The sequence below is a fragment of the Podarcis tiliguerta genome, assembly GCF_965153285.1.
Source record: "Podarcis tiliguerta genome assembly, chromosome: 2".
NCBI lineage: Eukaryota > Metazoa > Chordata > Lepidosauria > Squamata > Lacertidae > Podarcis > Podarcis tiliguerta.
Genome location: NC_139535.1, coordinates 37,678,535 through 37,699,392, shown reverse-complemented (window position 1 = coordinate 37,699,392; position 20,858 = coordinate 37,678,535). Strand labels below are relative to the sequence as shown.

The window sequence follows — 20,858 nt, the reverse complement described above, 5'->3', positions numbered from 1 at the left end:
CCTCTCACCCGCGCCGGAAGGACCCCGAGGAAGAGGAGACCAGGAGCCCGCCTGAGCGCCGGGTTCTTTCTGAGGCGCGCAAGGGGAGCCGGGCAGGGGCGGAGCCTTCCCTCCCGCGTTCTCTAGCGGGGCCTCAAAGGCATAACTAACGGGAGGAGAAGAGCTCGGCGTGGTCGGCTTATCCCTGAAGTACTACATTTCCCGGCGTGCTGTGCGCGTAAATCCTCCTTTTCTCCACAAAACCTGCTTCGTCGGCCTGTGTGATAAATCACCACCGCCCCTTTTTATTATTACTTAACGCTTGGAAGTGCAATGATAGTCCCAGCGGGGGAGGGGGAGAGAATAAATAAATACGCGTGGCCGCCCCTGTCCCGGTGAACGACTACTTTCCCCAGAATGCTCCACGGCTGCTCTCTGCTCCCTGACATGCCCGCGAAGGCTCGTTGGAGGGAGTGCGCACGCGCGACAGCCTCGAGCGTCTTGCTCGGCAGGGGAGGGGCGGGGCACCCCGTGGGAGCGACGGCTTAACCCCTGCCTGGGTGGGGATTCCTGAGGATTTGCATTCCGTTCTTTCCTTCCAGTGTTAAGGATCTTACGGCGGAGCTTAGAGACTCGCAAGCTCAAGATGTCTCGAAATGTAAGTGTGTGTCTCCTTTTCCTTAAAGGTGGCCCTAGAAATCATGGAATTGTTCGGTTGGAAGAGAGCCCGAGGCTCCTGTAGCCCAACCTCTCTTTGCAAGACAGGAATCTCAACTAGATCTCTGCCCTCGCGGGTTTAGAGACGGGGTGAGACACACCAAAATTTGCGGGCATCCCGGGGCTGCGATCCTACGCACTCTGGCTTGGGAGGCAGCAAGCTTCATTGAACGCAGCGAGACTTACTTCCGAGTAAATGTGCACAGGATCAGGTGGCGTGAGATCAGCTGGCTTGTCAGCGCGGGAACGAACAGCTGTGCTTTTTTTTTCTTTTCCTGATGCGGAGAAGTTAAATAGATGCTGCTTGCAGGACTTAAAATGGAGAGGAACCGTTTTCTCCTCCGTGGTTTCTATTACTACTGCTACGGAAATACCGATTCCTCTGAGTCTCAGACATTAGGTGTTGTTAACTAGCATGTGCCTTAAGATGCTGTGTGACTTATTCTGCATCCTCTTTGCTGCCAACAACTAGCGCAGCTATTCCCTTGGAAAAGGGCGTCTGCTTATGAATTGTTTCAGGGTGTTGTCACTCACCAAGTTTGAAAACGGACCTTTTTTGGGTTCCAGTGCGTACAAGTACAAACATACATCTTACCTTGGCTGCAGCACATGCTCAGATTAAAGGGGACTCGCTTCTACTTTCCACCCCACAGTAACGTTTTTAAGTAAATGGACAAAAGGCAAGAGAGAAGCCACGTTAAAAACATTCTATCATTTACCAGGGCAAATTTGACATGGCTTACTTCTGCTTGCATATGCCTGTGCAGTTAAAACGACACCATTGGGTTTAATATGATTAAAGCAGGCATAGGCAAACTAGGCCCTCCAGATGTTTTGGGACTACAACTCCCATCATCCCTAGCTAACAGGGCCAGTGGTCACTGGTCAGGGATGATGGGAATTGTAGTCTTAAAACATCTGGAGGGCCGAATTTCCCTATGCCTTGATTAAAGGGTGCTAGGCTGCAGTCAAGAAGTATTTAATTAAACAACAACAACCTCAACAACCACCAAGATCTTGATCAGGAATTAATCAAAGACTGGCAAAACTGTTGAATCATACTAAAAGGATGCATAACCAAGCTAGTTGGCACCCGCAGATTAAACCTGTAGGCTGAACCTCATGTGAAATGCACAGTGCAGTTCTATGAATGTTTATGCAAAAGTAAGTCCCATTGTGTTCAGTGAGACTTGCTCCCAGGTAGTTGTGAATAGGTTTGCCACCTTAGTAGGGTCTCTTCTGAAAGTATTGGCTGGAGGGAACTATACTAGTCTGTTGGCAGAAGCACCAGATGGGGCAGCACAGTGACAAAAGGAGGAAGAGATATGTCAGTACACTTTGAGTAGGTAGGTAAGTTTCATCCCCTGGGCAAAACTCTAAAGCTGAACAAATGAGCTGGTAGACGAAGGCTGCGGTCTTTTACATGCTTACTTGGGAGTAAGCCCCATTGAACACTTTTGAACTTCTCTAAAGAATTTGTGTTTTGTTTCTACCAACTGTGCTTTGATATCAGTTCTTCAGAACCAATGATTGAGCATGGTCTTGTTTTAACTTCTGCCCTGTGGTTAAAACAAGCAGAAGTTAGCTGGAGTAGCATGTGCACACACAGCTTCTTTGCATGTCATCCTGGGAAGCAAGTGTGTGTCTGCTTGGCTCAGAAAGCCAGTTGCTATGGGCACTTGTAGAAAATATTTGAGTAGACACACCCTAAAATGTGTTTCAGTGTGGGCAATTGATAATACTTCGGTGTCTCTTCACGGTGTTATTTTTAAATTGCTTTATTTAGCCCTGTGCTAATGTTGAGAAGTAGAGTCTGTGAATGATGTTGAATGTTTAGACTGAACATTCCATGCTTCTTTATTTCCCCTTAACCTTTAAAAAATCCAAACCAAAGTATTTCCCCACCACCAGAACCATGAAGGGAAGGATTGCTTGAAGTGTTCCTTCATGCATACAGGCCAAAGTGTTGAATGCTACCTGCATTCAGTGGTGGTGGTTGCATATTCACTGTTGCAGAATTCTGATCCTTTTTTCCAGTTGAAAAAGAGCTGAAAGTGACCACTCTGTTTATGGACTGGAGTAGCACTGTAGTCTTAGAACTTGGAATGTCAGTAGTCTTAGAACTGCAGCATTGGCTGTTTCCTTTTCGAAATGTGCATAGTTAGTTGTAAGTGAGCATTAATAATGTATTCAAGTAGGGTGGCATGGAAACTGAGTTGCTGTCTTGCAAGGTAGATTCTTAGCTTATGCTTATCACTTTTTTGCCAAATAGAAACTGGTATCTACTACCATTGTTGTAGCAGACTATCCCCCCCCCCCCCCGGTAAATCCCATCTTTGCTATTTTTAGTACCTATTTTCGTGGCACTAATGGACTATATGAAAATATGATCTCTATTGCTTGTAAACAGTCTGTGTAGAGAACACATTGTCAAGAGGCTGACGCCAACCTGCTGATTTCTCTTTTGGCTGTTGAGCATGCCATGGTAGGAACTCTGCTGAGAAGTAATTCCTCCTGATTTTGTTTTTTCTTTTATAACAGTTTTCTGACACCGGTAGCAAGAAAGAACATGTTAAAATTACAAGTGAGCGCAAGCCTGGATTTCTGGAGCGCCTCAGTGAAACTTCTGGAGGGATGCTCGTAGGACTTGCCGCATTTGCCCTCTCTTTTTACGTTCTTTTTACCAATGAGGTAAGTCAAGGCAGGGAGGATGGAATTATTTTTTCAAGTAGCTCAGGGGTATAAAATAGTAAGGCCCTTTGGGGATCCCCAGTAGGACTCATAGATCGGCTGGCAATGGTTCTCTAGACCTTCAGGCAGGAATCTCTCCCAGCCCTGCCTTGAGATGCTGAGGATTGAACCTGGGACCTTTAGGTGGAGAAACAGATGCTGTGCCACTGAGCTATGGCTCTCTTCCCGGGCTCCTTTCTAAGCCCACTTGATTGAGTGTGTTCTTTCACTCAGTAAAGTTAGCTTTGGAAGTAGCTTTTAAAGATTGAGCTCAAGCTTCCTCTGAAGAATTTAGAGCCCTGACTTAATTATTTTGCATTTGTGCAGCTGTGATAAGTGCTAATGTATTTGCCTCCAGAACTTCACAATGCAATTTTGGCATTAATTTTGCATCTCAGAAATAACGACAACAAAAATCTTTACATGCCATTATCTGGAATGTCACCTGCAGACCTTTTCAAAATGTCTTAACTGCTTTTACTGGCAGAATTACGATGGAGAAGGTGGTTCTGCAGGGACGCGGGTGGCGCTGTGGGTTAAACCACAGAGCCTAGGACTTGCCGATCAGAAGATCGGCAGTTCGAATCCCCGCGACAGGGTGAGCTCCCGTTGTTTGGTCCCAGCTCCTGCCCACCTAGCAGTTCGAAAGCACATCAAAGTGCAAGTAGATAAATAGGTACCGCTCTGGCGGGAAGGTAAACGGCGTTTCCGTGCGCTGCTCTGGTTCGCCAGAAGCGGCTTGGTCATGCTGGCCACATGACCCGGAAGCTGTACGCCGGCTCCCTCGGCCAATAAAGCGAGATGAGCGCCACAACCCCACAGTCGGTCACGACTGGACCTAATGGCCAGAGGTCCCTTTACCTTTACCTAGGTGGTTCTGCATTGCTCTGCAACTGTGGTACTTCCTCTGTATCTCAAGCCTGAAGTCATCCCATAATTCATCCAGATTCTCCCCAGAATACAGCCCTGCTCACCCTGACGCACTTCCTCACTGTTCCCATTCAAGTGCTCTTGCTTGCCTGAAATGTGTCCTTAAACCAGAGTACTTGCCTCAATGGTGGGTGGAGAGATTGGGGAACACTGGGATGTGGCTTTTGCCTGGCTGTCATATAGCCCAGGGCACAAAGGTGTAAGACTCACCCATTGCTCTTCCCGCTGCTGGGATGCAACCCCTGGAAGCTCCCCCACCTCTGCTTGCAAGGATTTTCTATAGGCCAATTTTAGCACAACGTTCCACTGTCTTGTCGCCTCAAAGTGTGCTCTTCCCACTCCCACCCATCTCGCATTTTGTCGTCTGTAGGGGCGAGCGTTGAAGACGGCCTCCTCTTTAGAAGAAGGGCTTTCTCTGGTGGTCCCTCTCGACGACATCCAGAATGTATTACAAGAGAATGACAGGAAACTCGTGCACCTGTCAGGTCCCCTTAGAACTTCAAAGGTAAGTAAAGTGGCCTTACCAGAAAAATTTGTAGATCGTCCCCCACCTCCACATTGCAGTGTGGTTTTTTTAAAAAGTGCTTCTTCAGTTATCCCATACATTTGGATGCCTTGCCTGAAAAAGCTTGTGCTTGTTTATTTCACCCCATTGTATGGGGGTTTTTTTTTATGTACGCATGAGAATCTGCAACTTCAAATGTGATCAAAGATGTAAGTTAGAGTGAGCATCTGGAATGCACAATGCTGCAAAAGTTATGGCTCATGCCATTTTGTGTTTTCTGAGACACTCTCCCTAATGCTTTATGTAGGGGACAAAGTACAGAGGTTAATTTCTCAGTGCTACGGCACACAAGTCTAGATGCCTGGAAATCTTGCCCTCTGGCTCAGTACCTTTCTTACTGGGTAACTGCCTATAGTGAGGGAAAGGTCCTCTGAATATGTCTGAAAGCACTCCAACATTGATGTGTTTCAGGGATCAGCTACCAGCGGTCTTAAAAGCAAGTTCCTTTTATTAAGCCATAGTAAGAAAAGCCCTCTGCTAAGGACTTTGTAAGACCGTGCATTACAATGTAATGATGCCATAGTATCATTTAAGTAAGGCTTACGTTTGGGCCCCTTTGGTACCCCAAACCCCACGGTCTAGAATATGCCCGGCAGTCAGGCCACTTAGCTAGGATTCTGCATTTCACAGGTTAGTAAATGGGCTTATGAGTTGGCTTGCACTTTTGTGTTGGCTTGTCTAACAATGACTATGTTGTCCTTCAAAATCCAGGCAAAAGTTGCTTTTTTCCTGGCGTACTTCCTGTAGTTACCATGCTTTTTGGCAATTCTTCTCTGGAAAGGCATTCGCTTTAGCTGACAACCCTATCTAGAACTGAGTCTGACTTGCCCTGATAGGGCTTACACAGGACCCCTGGCCAATCAGAAAAGCCAGCTGGGGCTTGGGGATACCTGTAGCCAGCAGAAAACTTTGGGCAGAGTCATCGTTTGTCAGACCTTTTCAGCAGGCTACTAAAGAAGATTTCTGACTCTGAGGGACCTTAGCTCTAATTTGCAAACGCCCAACACCTAACAAGTTTGTAGACATGCCATTGCGCCCCAGATTTAAGTAGTGCCTCTGTCTCTTCACCCGCCCAAAGTCTTGGGAAACCTTTGTAAACTACAGATCTCCTGATTGGAACTTTGTTTTGCGTTTGATAGCCTTTATATGATCCCAGCTATGGACTTTCAATCCGGGCTGTGAAGCTGAAGCGTAATGTGGAGATGTATCAGTGGGTAGAATATGAAGATTCCAAGTAAGATGAACTTATTAATGTTTTCTCTGCCATGGCACATATGTGTGGGACTGGGGCATGTGTTTGGGCATAGGGACTTGTACTCTACAATCCAGAACACAGCATTATGTTCACTGTAGCTTTCCTCCACAACTTTCTCTTTTAATTCTTTTCTGTACTCTACCCTTGAGGTCTACAACAATTATTTGGTCAAGTCTTTTCCTTTGGAATGCAGTATATACTTTCCCCCCACGGTGACTGATTATTCAAATCTATAAAGAGCAAATGAACACAGAACCGTGAGTCACTTGTTTATAGCTGGCTTCTGTTGTGGAAAGTATGAGACACTGAGCTATAGGGAAAATATTACCACTGGTTCTCATGCCTCCAACCCTTCTCCCTACCTTGCCTTGGCTGGGTTTTGTGCCAAAATAGACAATAGTCAGTTGGCGTGGATGCTGGCATCTCGCCTACTGCTCCAGATTCCTTTGTCACACCAAACCTGGACCCATTTTACTGAATATTCTACTCTTCCCTTCCTTGCAGTAGCCTTTCTATTGCTTCCCTCTCATTCCTGCTGCTAGCAGGGCACATCTCTGTGCCAGCTTAGCTCAGCGGTGAGCAGTTGATGGGAGTTAACATCTTGGCTATCCCTGATCTAAACAGAGCTTTCCATTATCCCACAGAAGCAGCACTGTTGGACCAATGGTCTCTTGGACCTGATTAGTTAAAATGTTACACTGGCATTTGCTAATATTTTTTCTGTGATTCATATACAAAAAAGCTGTGTGAAATATAGACTCCTTGCGGAATGCGCTTTGGTGTGTGTTTAACTTCTCTGTCCCCCCCTCACCCTCTGTAGAGAATATGAAGAGAATGGTGAAGTGAAAAAAGAAACCAGATATTCATATAGTAAGTTGACTAGCACACAAATTTCTCCCATTAGGACTGGTAACTGTGCCTTCAGACAGCTACTTGACAGGCATACGTTCAACAGGGACAGCTCTTACCATCACTTTCCCCAGCTCTGAGGTGGGGGAAGGTGTGTTGTGTTGTTGCATAAAGTGATTGCCAGACCTGCCCCTCTTGAATTTCTTTCTGTCATGCAGCAGCTGTTAAACAATGGCAGGAGAATGGCAGCAACCTTACCCTTCACTTTTGTGGCATTGTTTATGTACTGCAGCTATATATTGTGTGTCCTTCAAGGAGCTCAAAATGGAATAGTTATCCAGCTGGGTTGCCTACAAAGATGTGGCAGGCAAAAGGTGGCTGAAGCCTAATACAGTGGTACCTCGGGTTACATACGCTTTAGGTTACATACGCTTCAGGTTACAGACTCCGCTAACCCAGAAATAGTGCTTCAGGTTAAGAACTTTGCTACAGGATGAGAACAGAAATTGTGCTCTGGCGGCGCGGCAGCAGCAGTAGGCCCCATTAGCTAAAGTGGTGCTTCAGGTTAAGAACAGTTTCAGGTTAAGAACAGACCTCCGGAACAAATTAAGTACTTAACCTGAGGTACCACTGTATACCTTTTTTTGGGGGGGGGGGATACCTGCATGAGTGATTTGCATGTTATGCTAAGACAACCTGGGCTTCAGTGCTCAAAAATGCAATGAACGAGTCTGTTTTTCAGGAAGTCTTAAAAGTTGTGGCTTGAAGATTCCACAGTGGACGCTTGGGTTGTGAACGTGATCCATGCGGGAGGCACGTTCGCAACCCGCAGTGTTCGCAACCCACAGTGCCGTGCCTGCACACTCATGGGCTGAGATTTGGCGTTTCTGCGCATGTGCAAAGCGTGATTTAGCGCTTCTGTGCATGCACGATTGCTGAAACCCGGAAGAAACCCGTTCCGGTACTTCCAGGTTTTGGCACGTCCATAACCCGAAAAAACGCAACCTGAAGCAGCTGTAACCCAAAGTATGGCTGTAATTCCATTGCCTTCTCGAAAATGAGTGAGATTTAAGCCCCATCCTCGATATTCTTCCACATTGCATATTCTGTGGGCTTGCTGTAGCATCACTTCTTCAGCTGACACGACCTTGTTCTGTTCAGATCCCTCACCCACCCTGTACACCTCTCAATTACGTTGTTCACTTCATGGTATATAGTCCAATCCGATTTGTTAGGCACTTTTTTAGTATGCAGGTACCCCTTGCTGGTTGCACTCTGTATGCAAATTGAAGTGGGGAGGTGCATTCTAAACTAAACATCTCCTTGGTGTCTTTTTCTATATACTTTCTTGTTTCCCTTTTAGATACTGAATGGAAATCGGAAGTTGTGAACAGCAGAAATTTTGATCGGGAAATTGGTCATAAAAATCCTAGGTAAGCCCCATATTTCACCATCTCAAATAACCTTGCCCATTATGAAATGGGTTGAAATGAATGATGGCTCATTCACTTACCGTGCAATCCTAACCACGTCTACTCAGAAAGAAGTCCTAATGAAATCAGTGGTGCTTCCTCCCAGGTAAATGGGGTTAAGATTGTAGCTTAAATCCTGAACTAGATACTGTTAGGTATTCTGCAATCAGAAAAGGATGGCATTGTAAATCACTTAGCAAATACATTTGCGTAGGTTTCCTGACACAGTGTGCTTGTTTTGCTATATAGAAATCTTTGCTAACCCTTTCTGTGCCATTGTGTCTATCGAGTTGGAAGAAACTTTGCAATTACTTTTTTCCATGCAGTGCCATGGCTGTTGAAACTTTCACTGCAGTTGCTCCTGATGTCCAAGTGGGCAGATTCTTTCTTTCCAAAGGTAAGAACTTTTAGTTTTAGTTATGCTTTAAGATCATTCCACATTGAGTAAATTATGGAAAAACTGGTAAAAGGACATTTTGACTTTAGCAGTCTGTTTCCAGTTCCAACTGGGTTTTGTTAAACCTCTGCAGAGTGGAAATCACTCAAGACACATCCAGAATGTCTGTTTGGGTTATTGTAGTTAAATATCACAGAACAGAGCAGCTCCTTTGTTTCCTAGGCCTTGTTGAGAAGATTGATAACTTCAAACAGATGAGCTTGGCAAAACTGGAAGATCCCCATGCTGATGTGATCCGCTCAGGGGATTACTTTTTTCACAGTGAGAATCCTCGACGTCCAGAAGTAAGAAACCAATTTGCAATTAACAGTTCAAAAACTAACTCAAACTCCGTTGCCTTCCCCCCACCCCTAATAACTGCAGTTATATTGTATATACTGCTTGTCTTGTCATATACTCTCGCTCCTATAAGGCTACAATCCTATACAGCAGGGGTGGGGAGCCTTTTTGGCTGCATGGGCCAGATGTTTATCAGAATCTGCCTAATGGGCCAAATTTGACTGCCCACCTGTCAATCACCTGATGTCACAAATGACATCAGGAATTTAGTGCTTTGACGTTCTAAAATTGGGGCTTCAAAGCACTAGCAGGTAACTACAAACCCATTTGCAGTGAAACAGCAGCTGAAGGGGAGAGAGAACAATACTCAGATCAAGTAAGATCACCCTGCCTTCACAGAGGCGGAGGTGGGGATCCTGCTTAGTGCTGGGTTCAGGTACATGAGAGAGCTTCTTGCAGGGACATTCTGCACTATTGCAAAATCAAGAATGTCGCTTGGGAAACTTACTTAAAAGGTGGGAATAGCATGAACTCAGATAATGTAGATTTCCAAAATCTCCACTGGGAAGCTTCTATTACCAACACCTTTATCTTGTTTGTTTCTCCTGCTTTCAGGTAGGAGATCTTCGTGTTTCTTTCTTCTATGCAGGTTTGAGTGGAGACTCATCCCACCTGGGTCCAGCAGATACGGTAAGTGTTCCAGATCTCTCCTACTCCTCCCTGTGTGAAGAAATAACACTTCTGGGTAATGAAACTGTTAACATGCGAGGCTCTTTTTAAGACTCTCGTTTTCAACTCTGGAATTTTTCAGGTGACAGTAATTGCTCGTCAACAAGGGGACCAGTTGGCTTCATACCGAACCAAGGCTGGGGATATCTTGCAGATCCTCTATCCCGATGAGCTCTCTGCTGAGGTAAGAGTTATAGATACAGGAGAACACTAGAAAGAATGGTCTTCTCCTTGTATGTATATGTGAGATATGCAGCAGAATCCAATTTACTTTCTGCTTCTTTTCTCTTGGGACTTTGTGTCTTTGAGGAAGGGCTGTAGCTCAGTGATAGAGTATGTGATTTGCATGTGAAGGGTCCATAGTCCAGTCCGTAACAATATCATGTAGGGGTGAGAAAGACCATGGGTAGGCAAATAATGAAGGCCAGGGGGCTGGATGCGACCCAATCGCCTTCTCAATCTGGCTCGTGGACGGTCCGGGAATCAGTGTGTTTTTACATGAGTAGGATGTGTCCTTTTATTTAAAATGCATCTCTGGGTTGTTTGTGGGGCATAGGAATTCATTCATTCCCCCCCAAAAAAAATATAGTCCAGCGCCCTACAAGGTATGAGGGACAGTGAACCCTGCTGAAAAAGTTTAACCCCTGAGAAAGACTCTTGTCTAAAACCCTGAAGAGCCACTACCAGGCAGACAAATGCTGAGCTACATCTGCTGCAGAGAACTGGGGGCCAGCCAGATCTTGGCCTCCCCCAACCACTGCGGGTGATTTGCACCCCACCCACCTGCCAATAAGCTGACATCACTATGACTTCAGCTAAGTGGGCTTTCCTTTGCCTGTTTGTTTGATTTCAGACTATGCAGGCAAAGGCACAGGCTGGGAGCGGCATCTTTACTTGCCCCACTTAAATGCCAAGCAAAGGGAACCATTGGAGCAGCAGGACAGAAGGGCCAGTGACTGTGCCGTCACTCTCAGTTTTGGACCTGTTCAAGGTCTAGGCATTGTTTCCAGGCGAAGATGGGTCAATCTTTGTAGTAGATGGAGTAAGAAATCAGAGAAATTTGGTTGGCAGGGAGGGAGGGTAGGGTGTCATAGGAGTAGGTATGTAGCAGGAGCGTTTCTGCATATCATTGGTTTATGGCTTCTCCTTGGTCTCTTGGCCAGCCAGGAATTCTTTCTCTCATAGGATATACGGGAGGAACATTGCATTTCAGCAAATGAAATCATGGGAGGTGTCGGAAGAACAGTAGAATAGTTAATTCAAACATAGAGAAAATTTTCCAGACTCGTTAAATTTTCAGTTATATCTCAGAAAGAGAAGTTGTTTATGATGATGAGGTGGTACACTATCCAGAAAGGATTTTTTAAAAAAATGCATACATCATTTTAAAAGTCTAGGGTTTTTTTGTACTAAATGGTGCTACATGGTGTTATATCTTTATCTTCTGTTCCAGCAATGTTTTGACCTCCTCACTCCACTCCTCTTCCCCACACCCCCGGGTTGTTTCACACATTTTCCCCCAATATCCTACTTTCACGAAGTCCTTAAGACAGGCAGGAAATCACTGCCCACCCCCATCTGTTAAAAACATAGAAGCAATGTTGGGGGGGGGGGGCTGGCTGGATCTGCCTTCCACAATGTGCCAACCTTCCAGACATTTGGGACTGTGATCTCCTTCAGCTGGACTGGTGGTATTTGAAGTCCAAAACTTCTGGAGGGCACTGCGGTGGGGAAGGCCAGGCTAGATGGAGCTGGGTGGGTGTGTCTGCTACATACTTGATCAGCAAGATTCCCATCTCACACCCTGACCCAAAAGAGCAATGATGTAATCTAGCAATGTAGATCAACTTAATGGAATGTTATTTCATTATGTGTTACAAAGGGCAGGAGGGTCAGTATTGCTGCTACTGCTTCTTTTTTAAGGGGGAAAAAGTCAATTGTTTTTGTTTGCTTCCATCTCTGTTGAATATTGTAAATAGTGTGTGTATAGATTTATACTGGCTGCATTTGGACATCATGTTCATGCATGTAACTCTAAAGCACGGTTTCATGTTGCATCCAAACATAGCCATTGTCTTACGCATAAAAATTTCAGAACGGTGGTGTGTAGAAGTAGCAGAGCTGGATCTTATAGGAAAGCTTGGTGTACTTACTGAACACTGAACACATTTTAGGAGGTGTTCCAGAAAGAACATGAAAGTAACAACATGAAGACCTGGGGCCTCCGGGCAGCTGGATGGATGTCTATGTTTCTAGGCATCAGCCTTATGACCAGGATTTTTTACACCCTGGGTAAGTTTTGCTGGTAGCAACCTGACTTGATTGATAAATAAAGCATTTAATCATGTTATTATTTATTTATCTATCAATATATTGGATCCAAGCAACTTCTGTACTAGGGAACTCTGTCATTATAATAGTGTAGCCAGTGCTATTTTTCTAGAAAAAGAGGTGGTGGAACTCACCATGAATATCTCCCTTGTTTCTTATAATGGCAATGGCGCTCACCTGAGAGGTGCCAGAACTGAATTCTGGTGAGTTCTGGCTGGGGGAAAAAGCCCTGAGTGTAGTGATCCTGCTCCTGGGCCTGAACATTAATGGATGAATTGTAACTCAGTTCTCCCCTTCCTGTGCTTTGTGTTCTCTCTCATGCTGATGATCCAGGACCCAGGATTAGGGAGGCACTTTCACAGGACACTCTAGTTTAGAATACGGTTTGCTAAGAGGGGGAAGGAAGGTACTTGCTTGTTTTCGAGCGCAGCTACAATAAGGGTGTGAAACTCAACAGAATTGAATGAGAACCATGTTCCACACAACAGAAAATATGCCGAGTCCTACCTCTTCTGCATAATCTCTTTTAAGACTCTGGGTTCTCCAAGGCTTTGCTTTCCCCCTTTGTGAAGTGGGCGGATGACTTAGGCTGCAATCGTAACCCCACTTGCCTGGGAGTAAGACCCGTTCAATTCAACAGGGCTGACTTCTGAGTGGACAGTTAGGGATGGCAGCCTTATTATTATTTTTCTTACATTAATATCCTACCTGCCTTCCATCATGGAGCAGCTTATTTGTGGTCCGCCACCAGGGAGCTCGCAGGTCCAGACCTTCTCAGCTCTGGCAAGGAGGTGGCCTCATGTGCCTTCAGATGATACCCAGGGCCTATACAGAGGGTGCTACCACCTGTCAAATCAGATTTCCAAACTTACTGGAAACTATTTTGTTTATTACATTTGTATCCCACCTCTGTTTCCTCTAAGGAGCTTGGGGTGGCATATGTGGTATGCTTTCAGTTTACAAGTGACAAGCCCAAGCTTATTCCGTGGCCAAGCGGAGACCTGATCTTTGATCTCCCCCATCCAACTTCTGCACTTTAACTTTCTGTCCTCTGTGGCTTTTCAGTGCACAGAGGATTCAGCCAAAGTTTGTTTGTTTGTTTTTTAATTACTTAGTGGTGGGTAATTTGGGGAGGAAGAAGGTTATGAGAATGCTGGATGAGGTTTAAAGTACGATTTAGCAGCAACGTCTCATAGAATCATAGAATCATAGAGTTGGAAGAGACCACAAGGGCCATCGAGTCCAACCCCCTGCCAAGCAGGAAACACCATCAGAGCACTCCTGACATATGGTTGTCAAGCCTCTGCTTAAAGACCTCCAAAGAAGGAGACTCCACCACACTCCTTGGCAGCAAATTCCACTGTCGAACAGCTCTTACTGTCAGGAAGTTCTTCCTAATGTTTAGGTGGAATCTTCTTTCTTGTAGTTTGGATCCATTGCTCCGTGTCCGCTTCTCTGGAGCAGCAGAAAACAACCTTTCTCCCTCCTCTATGTGACATCCTTTTATATATTTGAACATGGCTGATCTTTCACCAGTGTGTCACTGCTTCATGTCTTGTTTAATTCTTCTTTCCCACTACAGTGGACTGGTTTCCAGTAGTCCGGGACCTGGTCAACCTTGGCCTGAAAGCATTTGCCTTTTGCTTGGCCACTTCTCTGTCCCTGCTGACCATTTCGGTGGGCTGGCTCTTCTACCGGCCTCTCTGGGCAGGACTGTGTTGGTTAAAGCAGAGTTCCGTGCCCAGCGGAAGGATGAGGAGTACGTGCTGCATACTCTTGGTTGCTTTATTTACAGTTCAAAGCAGTTATATTACAGAAAGACATCTTGCCTCTGCCGGAGCAGAAAAGCATCCTCTCTCCTCGACAGCTTGGAGAGAAACAACACAGTGAAAAACAGGAAACCAGTGTACGTCACATCCAGTCTCCCTTTCCCGTGAGAAACTCCAACAGTACAGTACAGACTGTGGAATGTAAACACCTGTCTCGTGACAAGCCCTTTCGCTGCACAGTGAAGGAAAACAGAAACCAACATCCTCCCCCTTTCTGTGAACATCACTGGGCAGCGTGTTCGTACAATATCAGTACAAACCCAACTTCTGCACATAGGTACAGTGTTGATCCCTTGATATAATCTTGGATAATACATCAGCAGGAATTTTATTACCTGGCATATAGGACACCGTTACGAGTCCCTTCTGAATACATTCCCTAGCATGCTGCAATTTTAATTGCAAGTGCTTCGTGCTTTGCTTACAACCTTCAGACTTCAGCAAAGCCAAACATGCTTTGTTGTCCTGGTAAACCTGGATTGGACATTTGACAGGAATTTTCATATCTTTGCACAATTGTATCAACCATTCACAATCCTTAAGTGAATAAGACAGTGCATTCAGTTCAGCTTCACAAGTACTTAAGCTAACTGTTGTTTGCTTCTTGCATGACCAATCAAACAGACCCTGATTGTGCATGTAGCAAACTCCAGACGTACTTTTCCTGTCTTCAGTGTCACTTCCAAAACTTGCATCTGCAAATATCTCAAGACCACCAGACTTCTGATTGTTAAATCTCAGTCTGTAATGCATAGTGCCTTTCAAATACCGCGCTATGCGTTTCAGAGCTTTCCAATCCTTGACACTAGGATTGTTGACTTGTCTGCTTAGCAAATTACAGCTAACAGCAATGTCTGGTCTTGAACATCTGGCAATGAAGTTTAGCTTGCCTAGCACACTTCTGTACAGTGTAGAGTCAGAAAATGCTTCTCCAGTGTCATCTACCTGATAACCTGTTGTCATCGGTGTGTCTACAGGGTTAGCATCCATCAGGTTTAGTTTGCTTAACACATCAGCAATTTTCCGTGACTGGTGTACTAGAATGTTACCATCTTGATCTCTTTCTATTTCCAGAGATAGGTAGTTGTTTACCTCACCAAGATCTTTCATGTCAAAGTGCTCTTTCAGTTGAGCTAGGGCGTTATTGTACATTGCGACATCTTTCCAAAAGAATAATAAATCATCAACATAAAACAAACAGTACAGTTTCTTTTGCCCCTCCTCTTTGACAAATACACATGGATCAGCTTTCCCTTGCTGAAAACCTAGAGAAAACAATACTTCAGTGAGTTTTGTGTGCCAACACCGTGCACTTTGTTTGAGACCATAAAGGGATTTCTTCAGAGCACAAACAAATCCCTGTTTTACCTGTACGCCATCAGGTGGAAGCATATAAAGTGATTCATCCAGAGATCCGTACAGAAAAGCTGTATTAATATCATGGTGACTAATGTGTAGATTTTCCTCTGCAGCTAGCTTGAGCATAAGCCTAATGCTTTCATACCTCACTGTGGGTGAGTAGGTCTCGTGATAGTCTTCACCTGGTACTTGTGCAAAACCTCTGGCTACCAATCTGGCTTTGTGTCTGACTACCTTGCCATTTTGATCAGTCTTCGCTTTGAAGACCCATTTGCTTCCAAGCAGTTTCATTCCTGGAACTACTGGAACTAGCTCCCATGTTTTGTTCCTTTCCAAGGAATCAAGCTCAGCCTTCATGGCATTTAACCATGGTTCAGCTTCCTTTGAATCCAAACCCTGGATTTCTTGGAAACTTGAAGGTTCAAATACCTTCTTGGAGCTTTTAACAGCTGTTACTGCTATCGTAGCAAATTCATCAGCAAATCTCTTTGGAGGTTTGCCTTTTGTGGCTCTCTGTGACCTACGAATTAGCCTTAAGTCTTCAACACTCTCCTCTTCCTTCTTAGGAGAAAAGCGACCTATTGTGAACAATGGTTCTTCCAATTCTTGATCAGAGCTTTCAGAGGGTCGCATAGAGGCTTTCGCACTCTTGAAATCCTCTGAATCACCCGATTCAGTTTCAGATTCAGACTCAGAACCTTCATCAGTGGGTGTGGGTTGTTGTGGTTGCTTCTGACTATCCTCAGTCTCATCACTGTCATCAGGATAACATTGGAAAATTCCCACATTCTCCCCCCACTTTGCATTGTATTCAACACTTCTCGTGAGCTTAATTGTCTTAGAGTCAGTCATCATTATTCTGTAAGACCCTTTCTGATAACCTAGAAAGATACCATGCAATCCACGCTTGTCTAACTTTGAATTTTGTGGTGAATGAACCCACATGTCAGAACCAAAAATTTTCATGTGTTTGATGTATGGCTTCTTGCCAAACATCTTCTCATAGGGGGTACAACCAATCGCTGAAGATAACCTGCGATTGTAACTGTAAACAAAACACGAGAGAGATTCGGCCCAATAACTCTCTGGAAGATTGGCATCATGCAGCAAGGTTTTTAACCCTTGAAGCAATGTCTGATTTGCCCGTTCCGCAAGTCCATTCTGCCATGGCGAGCGAGGACTAGACAAATCGTGTTGAATTCCTTTCTCAGTCAGAAAAGCTTCAAACTGCTGAGAAGTGAATTCTCCCCCGCGATCACTGAAAAGAGTCTTTATCTTCTTACCATGCACATTTTCCAACCAAGCACAGAATTCCTTGAACCTAGGAAAAGCCTCTGATTTCTGCTTGAGATTGTACACAAAAATATATCTAGAAAATGCGTCAATGAGAACCATGAAGTACCTATTTCCACCCAAAGAGGGCGCTAGTGGTCCAACCAAATCAGCATGAATAATCTGGTATGGTTCCGTAGCTTGCCTACTAGACACCTTACCTTTCGCAGCCATTTTCACCTTGTTTGCTGCGCATGCTTTGCACTTCATGTGGTACCTGCAGGGTCTAATAGTCATACCTTCAACCAAGGCAGGCATTTTAGATACTGCCTCAAAATGCAAATGACCAAATTTTCGATGAAAATCATGAATACATCCTGCATGCAAACTTTTGTTAGAACCTGCAATGCAACAAGTGTCATCCTGCACAACATCATCATAATACAAAACAAACAAACGATCAACATATTCAGCATGCAATTCATAGTCATTTTTCTTTGTGATGATGCACTTCTTGTTCTTGAAGGAAACGTCAATGTTCCGCTCATTCAGTTGTCCAACGCTGAGCAGATTATGTTTGGCGTCTGGCACGTAAAGGACATTCTGTATCGATAAGTCCAAACTGTGAAGAACAACAGTTCCGTAGCCTTTACTGGGAATAGTGTGGTCATCCGCCTGGTGAATCGCACCTTCCTGCGGTGTAAAAGACACAAAAAGTCTCTTATCGTTGCACATGTGGTGGGTCGCCGCCGAATCAACAACGAAGAAAGATCTAGACGTCTTCTGGACCTCTGCAACTTTTGGAGTGAAGCGTGAAACCATAGCCTTGTGCTGCGTTGTCCTAGACACCGGACCTTTGCCTTTGCCTCGGCCTTTTCCACGCGATGAGCTTTCGCTGCGCTGCTCTGTCTTGGCCCTGGGATATCTGCATTCCCTCTTCATATGGCCTAGACGTCCACACGAGTAGCATTTCACTGCCTTCAAAGCTTTGGCGCCATCTGGTGGTTCCACTGCACTATGGGATGACGTCTGTGAAGACTCCCCCTTGCCCATGCAGCTAGCACCCCGGCGATCTGCTTCATTTAACACCACGGCAGTAACAAAGTCCACTGTTAGCTGAGCTGTTGGCTGCACAGCAATCTGGGTTGCAACAGACTCCCAACCTGAACCCAAAGATTGTAGTATCATGAAAGAATACACAGCCTCTGGAAAGTTGAGTCCTCTCTGTTGCAGCTCATGTCTCAGATTTTGCATCTCCATCAGATGTAAACGCACATCTCCACCTTCAGCAAGAGCCATATTATGCAGCTTGTTAAAGTAAAACATAGTAGATCCAGCTTCTGTCCTTAAGTGAGCCTCTCTCAAAGAATCCCAAATTTCTCTGGCTGAGGTCTTATCACGCAATAGACAGAGCTCTTCTGGGGATACTATCAATGTAAGTGTTCCCCGTGCTTTGGAATCCTTAACTTTCCATGCATCTGTAACTGGAGCTGGGGGGGTTTCTGTAATGACCTCAAACAAACCCTCTTTCCGCAGAATTGCCTCTGCATACAAAACCCAGTCGGCATAATTTTTCTTGTTGAGCTTAGGAATCCCACAAGCATCCTGAAGGGCCATCATGACTCTGGCATTAGCCTTCAGCGTCATATATGCTGCTTTAAATCTTGCTGCGTCACTGCTGCACCTGCTTTATTCCAAAAGCGCACTTAAAAGTTACTTTCGATTTCCCCAGCATAGTAACTTGAGCCTGGGAGCCATTTTCCTATTCCCGGCAAAACGGCTTTAACAGTTCAAAGTCCAGCCATAAAGCCATTAACTAGAAGCTGGCAGGCTGCCCGGAGCAGTAGCAACATACCTCATCAATCATGTTTATGCGCAGAGCAGATTCCAATCCGATCTGTCCCTCTGCATTCCGATCCTTTGCCGGCACTCCGATTCGACTTCTGGGCCCATAACCACGTGTTGGTTAAAGCAGAGTTCCGTGCCCAGCGGAAGGATGAGGAGTACGTGCTGCATACTCTTGGTTGCTTTATTTACAGTTCAAAGCAGTTATATTACAGAAAGACATCTTGCCTCTGCCGGAGCAGAAAAGCATCCTCTCTCCTCGACAGCTTGGAGAGAAACAACACAGTGAAAAACAGGAAACCAGTGTACGTCACATCCAGTCTCCCTTTCCCGTGAGAAACTCCAACAGTACAGTACAGACTGTGGAATGTAAACACCTGTCTCGTGACAAGCCCTTTCGCTGCACAGTGAAGGAAAACAGAAACCAACAGACTGATTGCCCTGTTGGCGGCCGTTCCCATTGTGATTGCGAGGTCCCGGGTTCCACCCAAGAAGCAGCAGTGATACCGTGGAGAAGGGGCCTCAGGGTGCACACCCGAATCTCTTTGGAGGCGCCCAGAACTTCTCAAGCAATTGCCACTGTGTATGTGTGGGTTTTGTTTTCTGTTTTCCAAAACAAAAACTCCTTGACGTTGCAATCCAGACAGTACGACACCAAAGAGTTCCATGATGGACCTAGATGCTGAACATGTGTACAGTTTTTATTACGTAACCAAGTGAAAAAGTGCAACTTGTCTTTTTTAAGTTGATGGAAACAAAATGGTAGAAATGGAATAGAATTTTTGTGTGCCAGATATTTAGCACAATCAAGCGAAGCTGTCTTTGCAGTTTGATTAAATAGTCCGACGACCCCCACCCCATTAAGGATAGGTAGTTTGTTGTATTAATGAAGACCACATCAGGTTTTTGAAACTGTCATTAGGGTTTTTTGTGTGCCTTTTCCTTGCTTATCTCTGTTAAAGTTATATACTTTGATGCTTGGAGCTTGCATATGATGTAAGGGGTAAAATGGCCATGTTAAAGTGTTTCTGGACTGTTCTCCCCCCGTGTCCCCGTTGCATCCCAATTTTAAGTGTACCTTTATCTTGCTCCCCCTCACTTTTTCTGTAGTCTGGTAGATGCTAAGTGAATTGAGTAGGGATTTGTACCTGTGGTGATTCTCCATATGAAGAACTCGCTTTATTTGCAAAAAAAAAAAGGGGGGGGGTTATGGTTTATTTAGGAAATTATGACTTAAAACCAAAGCTGTATCAACAGCCTCAGGATACCACCTTTCTTGCATTTAAGCAGAGGAATGTATTATTTTCACTGAAAGATAGTAATCATTGCAACATAATATTTCTACATGTAAACCTCTGCAAGTACTGTTACTGTTTTGTGTCCCATGTGTACTCCTGCAGCTATCCTTTGTAGTTGGAAAAAAGGGGTAAACTCCATACATTTTACCTAAAATGTCTGAAGAGTTAATCCCATTGTTGTTAGATTCCTCATAGTGACTCCTGGAGGGGAGAGTCCTATTCTGGGAAAGCAGGTGATAATTATTTTAATATTGTCTGGTCTTTTCCTCTTCTTGGAGCTTGGATACTGCTGTGCAAGGAGTCTCTGGGTCACATAGCCTGGCCATTGCTTGAATAGGCAGATGATCACAACCGTAGTCCCAGCAAAATGGAACTGACTATATCTGCTATTTAAGAGGCTTGAGGTGGTATTGCTTAACGTGTTGTTATTATGTCGACTGTGTGCTAGATAATTGCACAGAGGAAAAAAATAAGCTGGGTTTTTTTGTAAGCCAAGGAGTAAATTCCAGACAGCAACACTTGAAATGCTTGGGTGGGTGGTTTAAAAAAAAAAGATGGGTGGCAATGCTGGCTTTTTATGTTTTTGTTTTGTTTTTTTTAAAATTTGGGTGGCAGTGCCAGACTTTTATATTCCATGAATAAAAGATCAATGAGTGCTGGTGTGTGGTTTTCTTTTTAAACCAGGATTTGGTTTTAAGGACACCCATTCAAAGAGAGAGGAGAATTGCATGCCTGCTGTCAGGGAAGAGTTAGAGTTAGAAGATTCCAGTTTCCCAGAGGGAGAAAGCTTTCCCCAAGGGGGGAGGAGAGCAGTGAATTGAATAGAAGAGAGCAACAGGAACAACAGGGAGGGACCGGCTGTTCCCAGGAAAGGCAAGGGTTAAGTTCTAGCTCAGAAATTTATTTATCCTTTAATGAACCTGCTAATGTATGTAGTGCATTTTTCCATTGGAAGTTCACAC

The 20,858-nt window shown here is 44.8% G+C and overlaps 1 protein-coding gene across 1 annotated transcript; it reads left to right on the top strand.

Moving 5' to 3' along the window:
* Positions 1–497: 497 nt before the first annotated feature.
* Positions 498–20,551, top strand: TMEM43 (transmembrane protein 43). The gene is made up of 13 exons (XM_083426983.1): positions 498–637; positions 3,238–3,387; positions 4,727–4,861; positions 6,061–6,155; positions 6,997–7,046; positions 8,389–8,458; positions 8,824–8,894; positions 9,117–9,238; positions 9,849–9,923; positions 10,045–10,146; positions 12,137–12,254; positions 13,876–14,009; positions 19,034–20,551. Exons 1-13 carry the CDS (start codon positions 626–628, stop codon positions 19,100–19,102), a joined length of 1,203 nt encoding a protein of 400 aa, XP_083283109.1. The 5' UTR covers positions 498–625; the 3' UTR covers positions 19,103–20,551.
* The last annotated feature ends 307 nt before the right edge of the window (positions 20,552–20,858 follow it).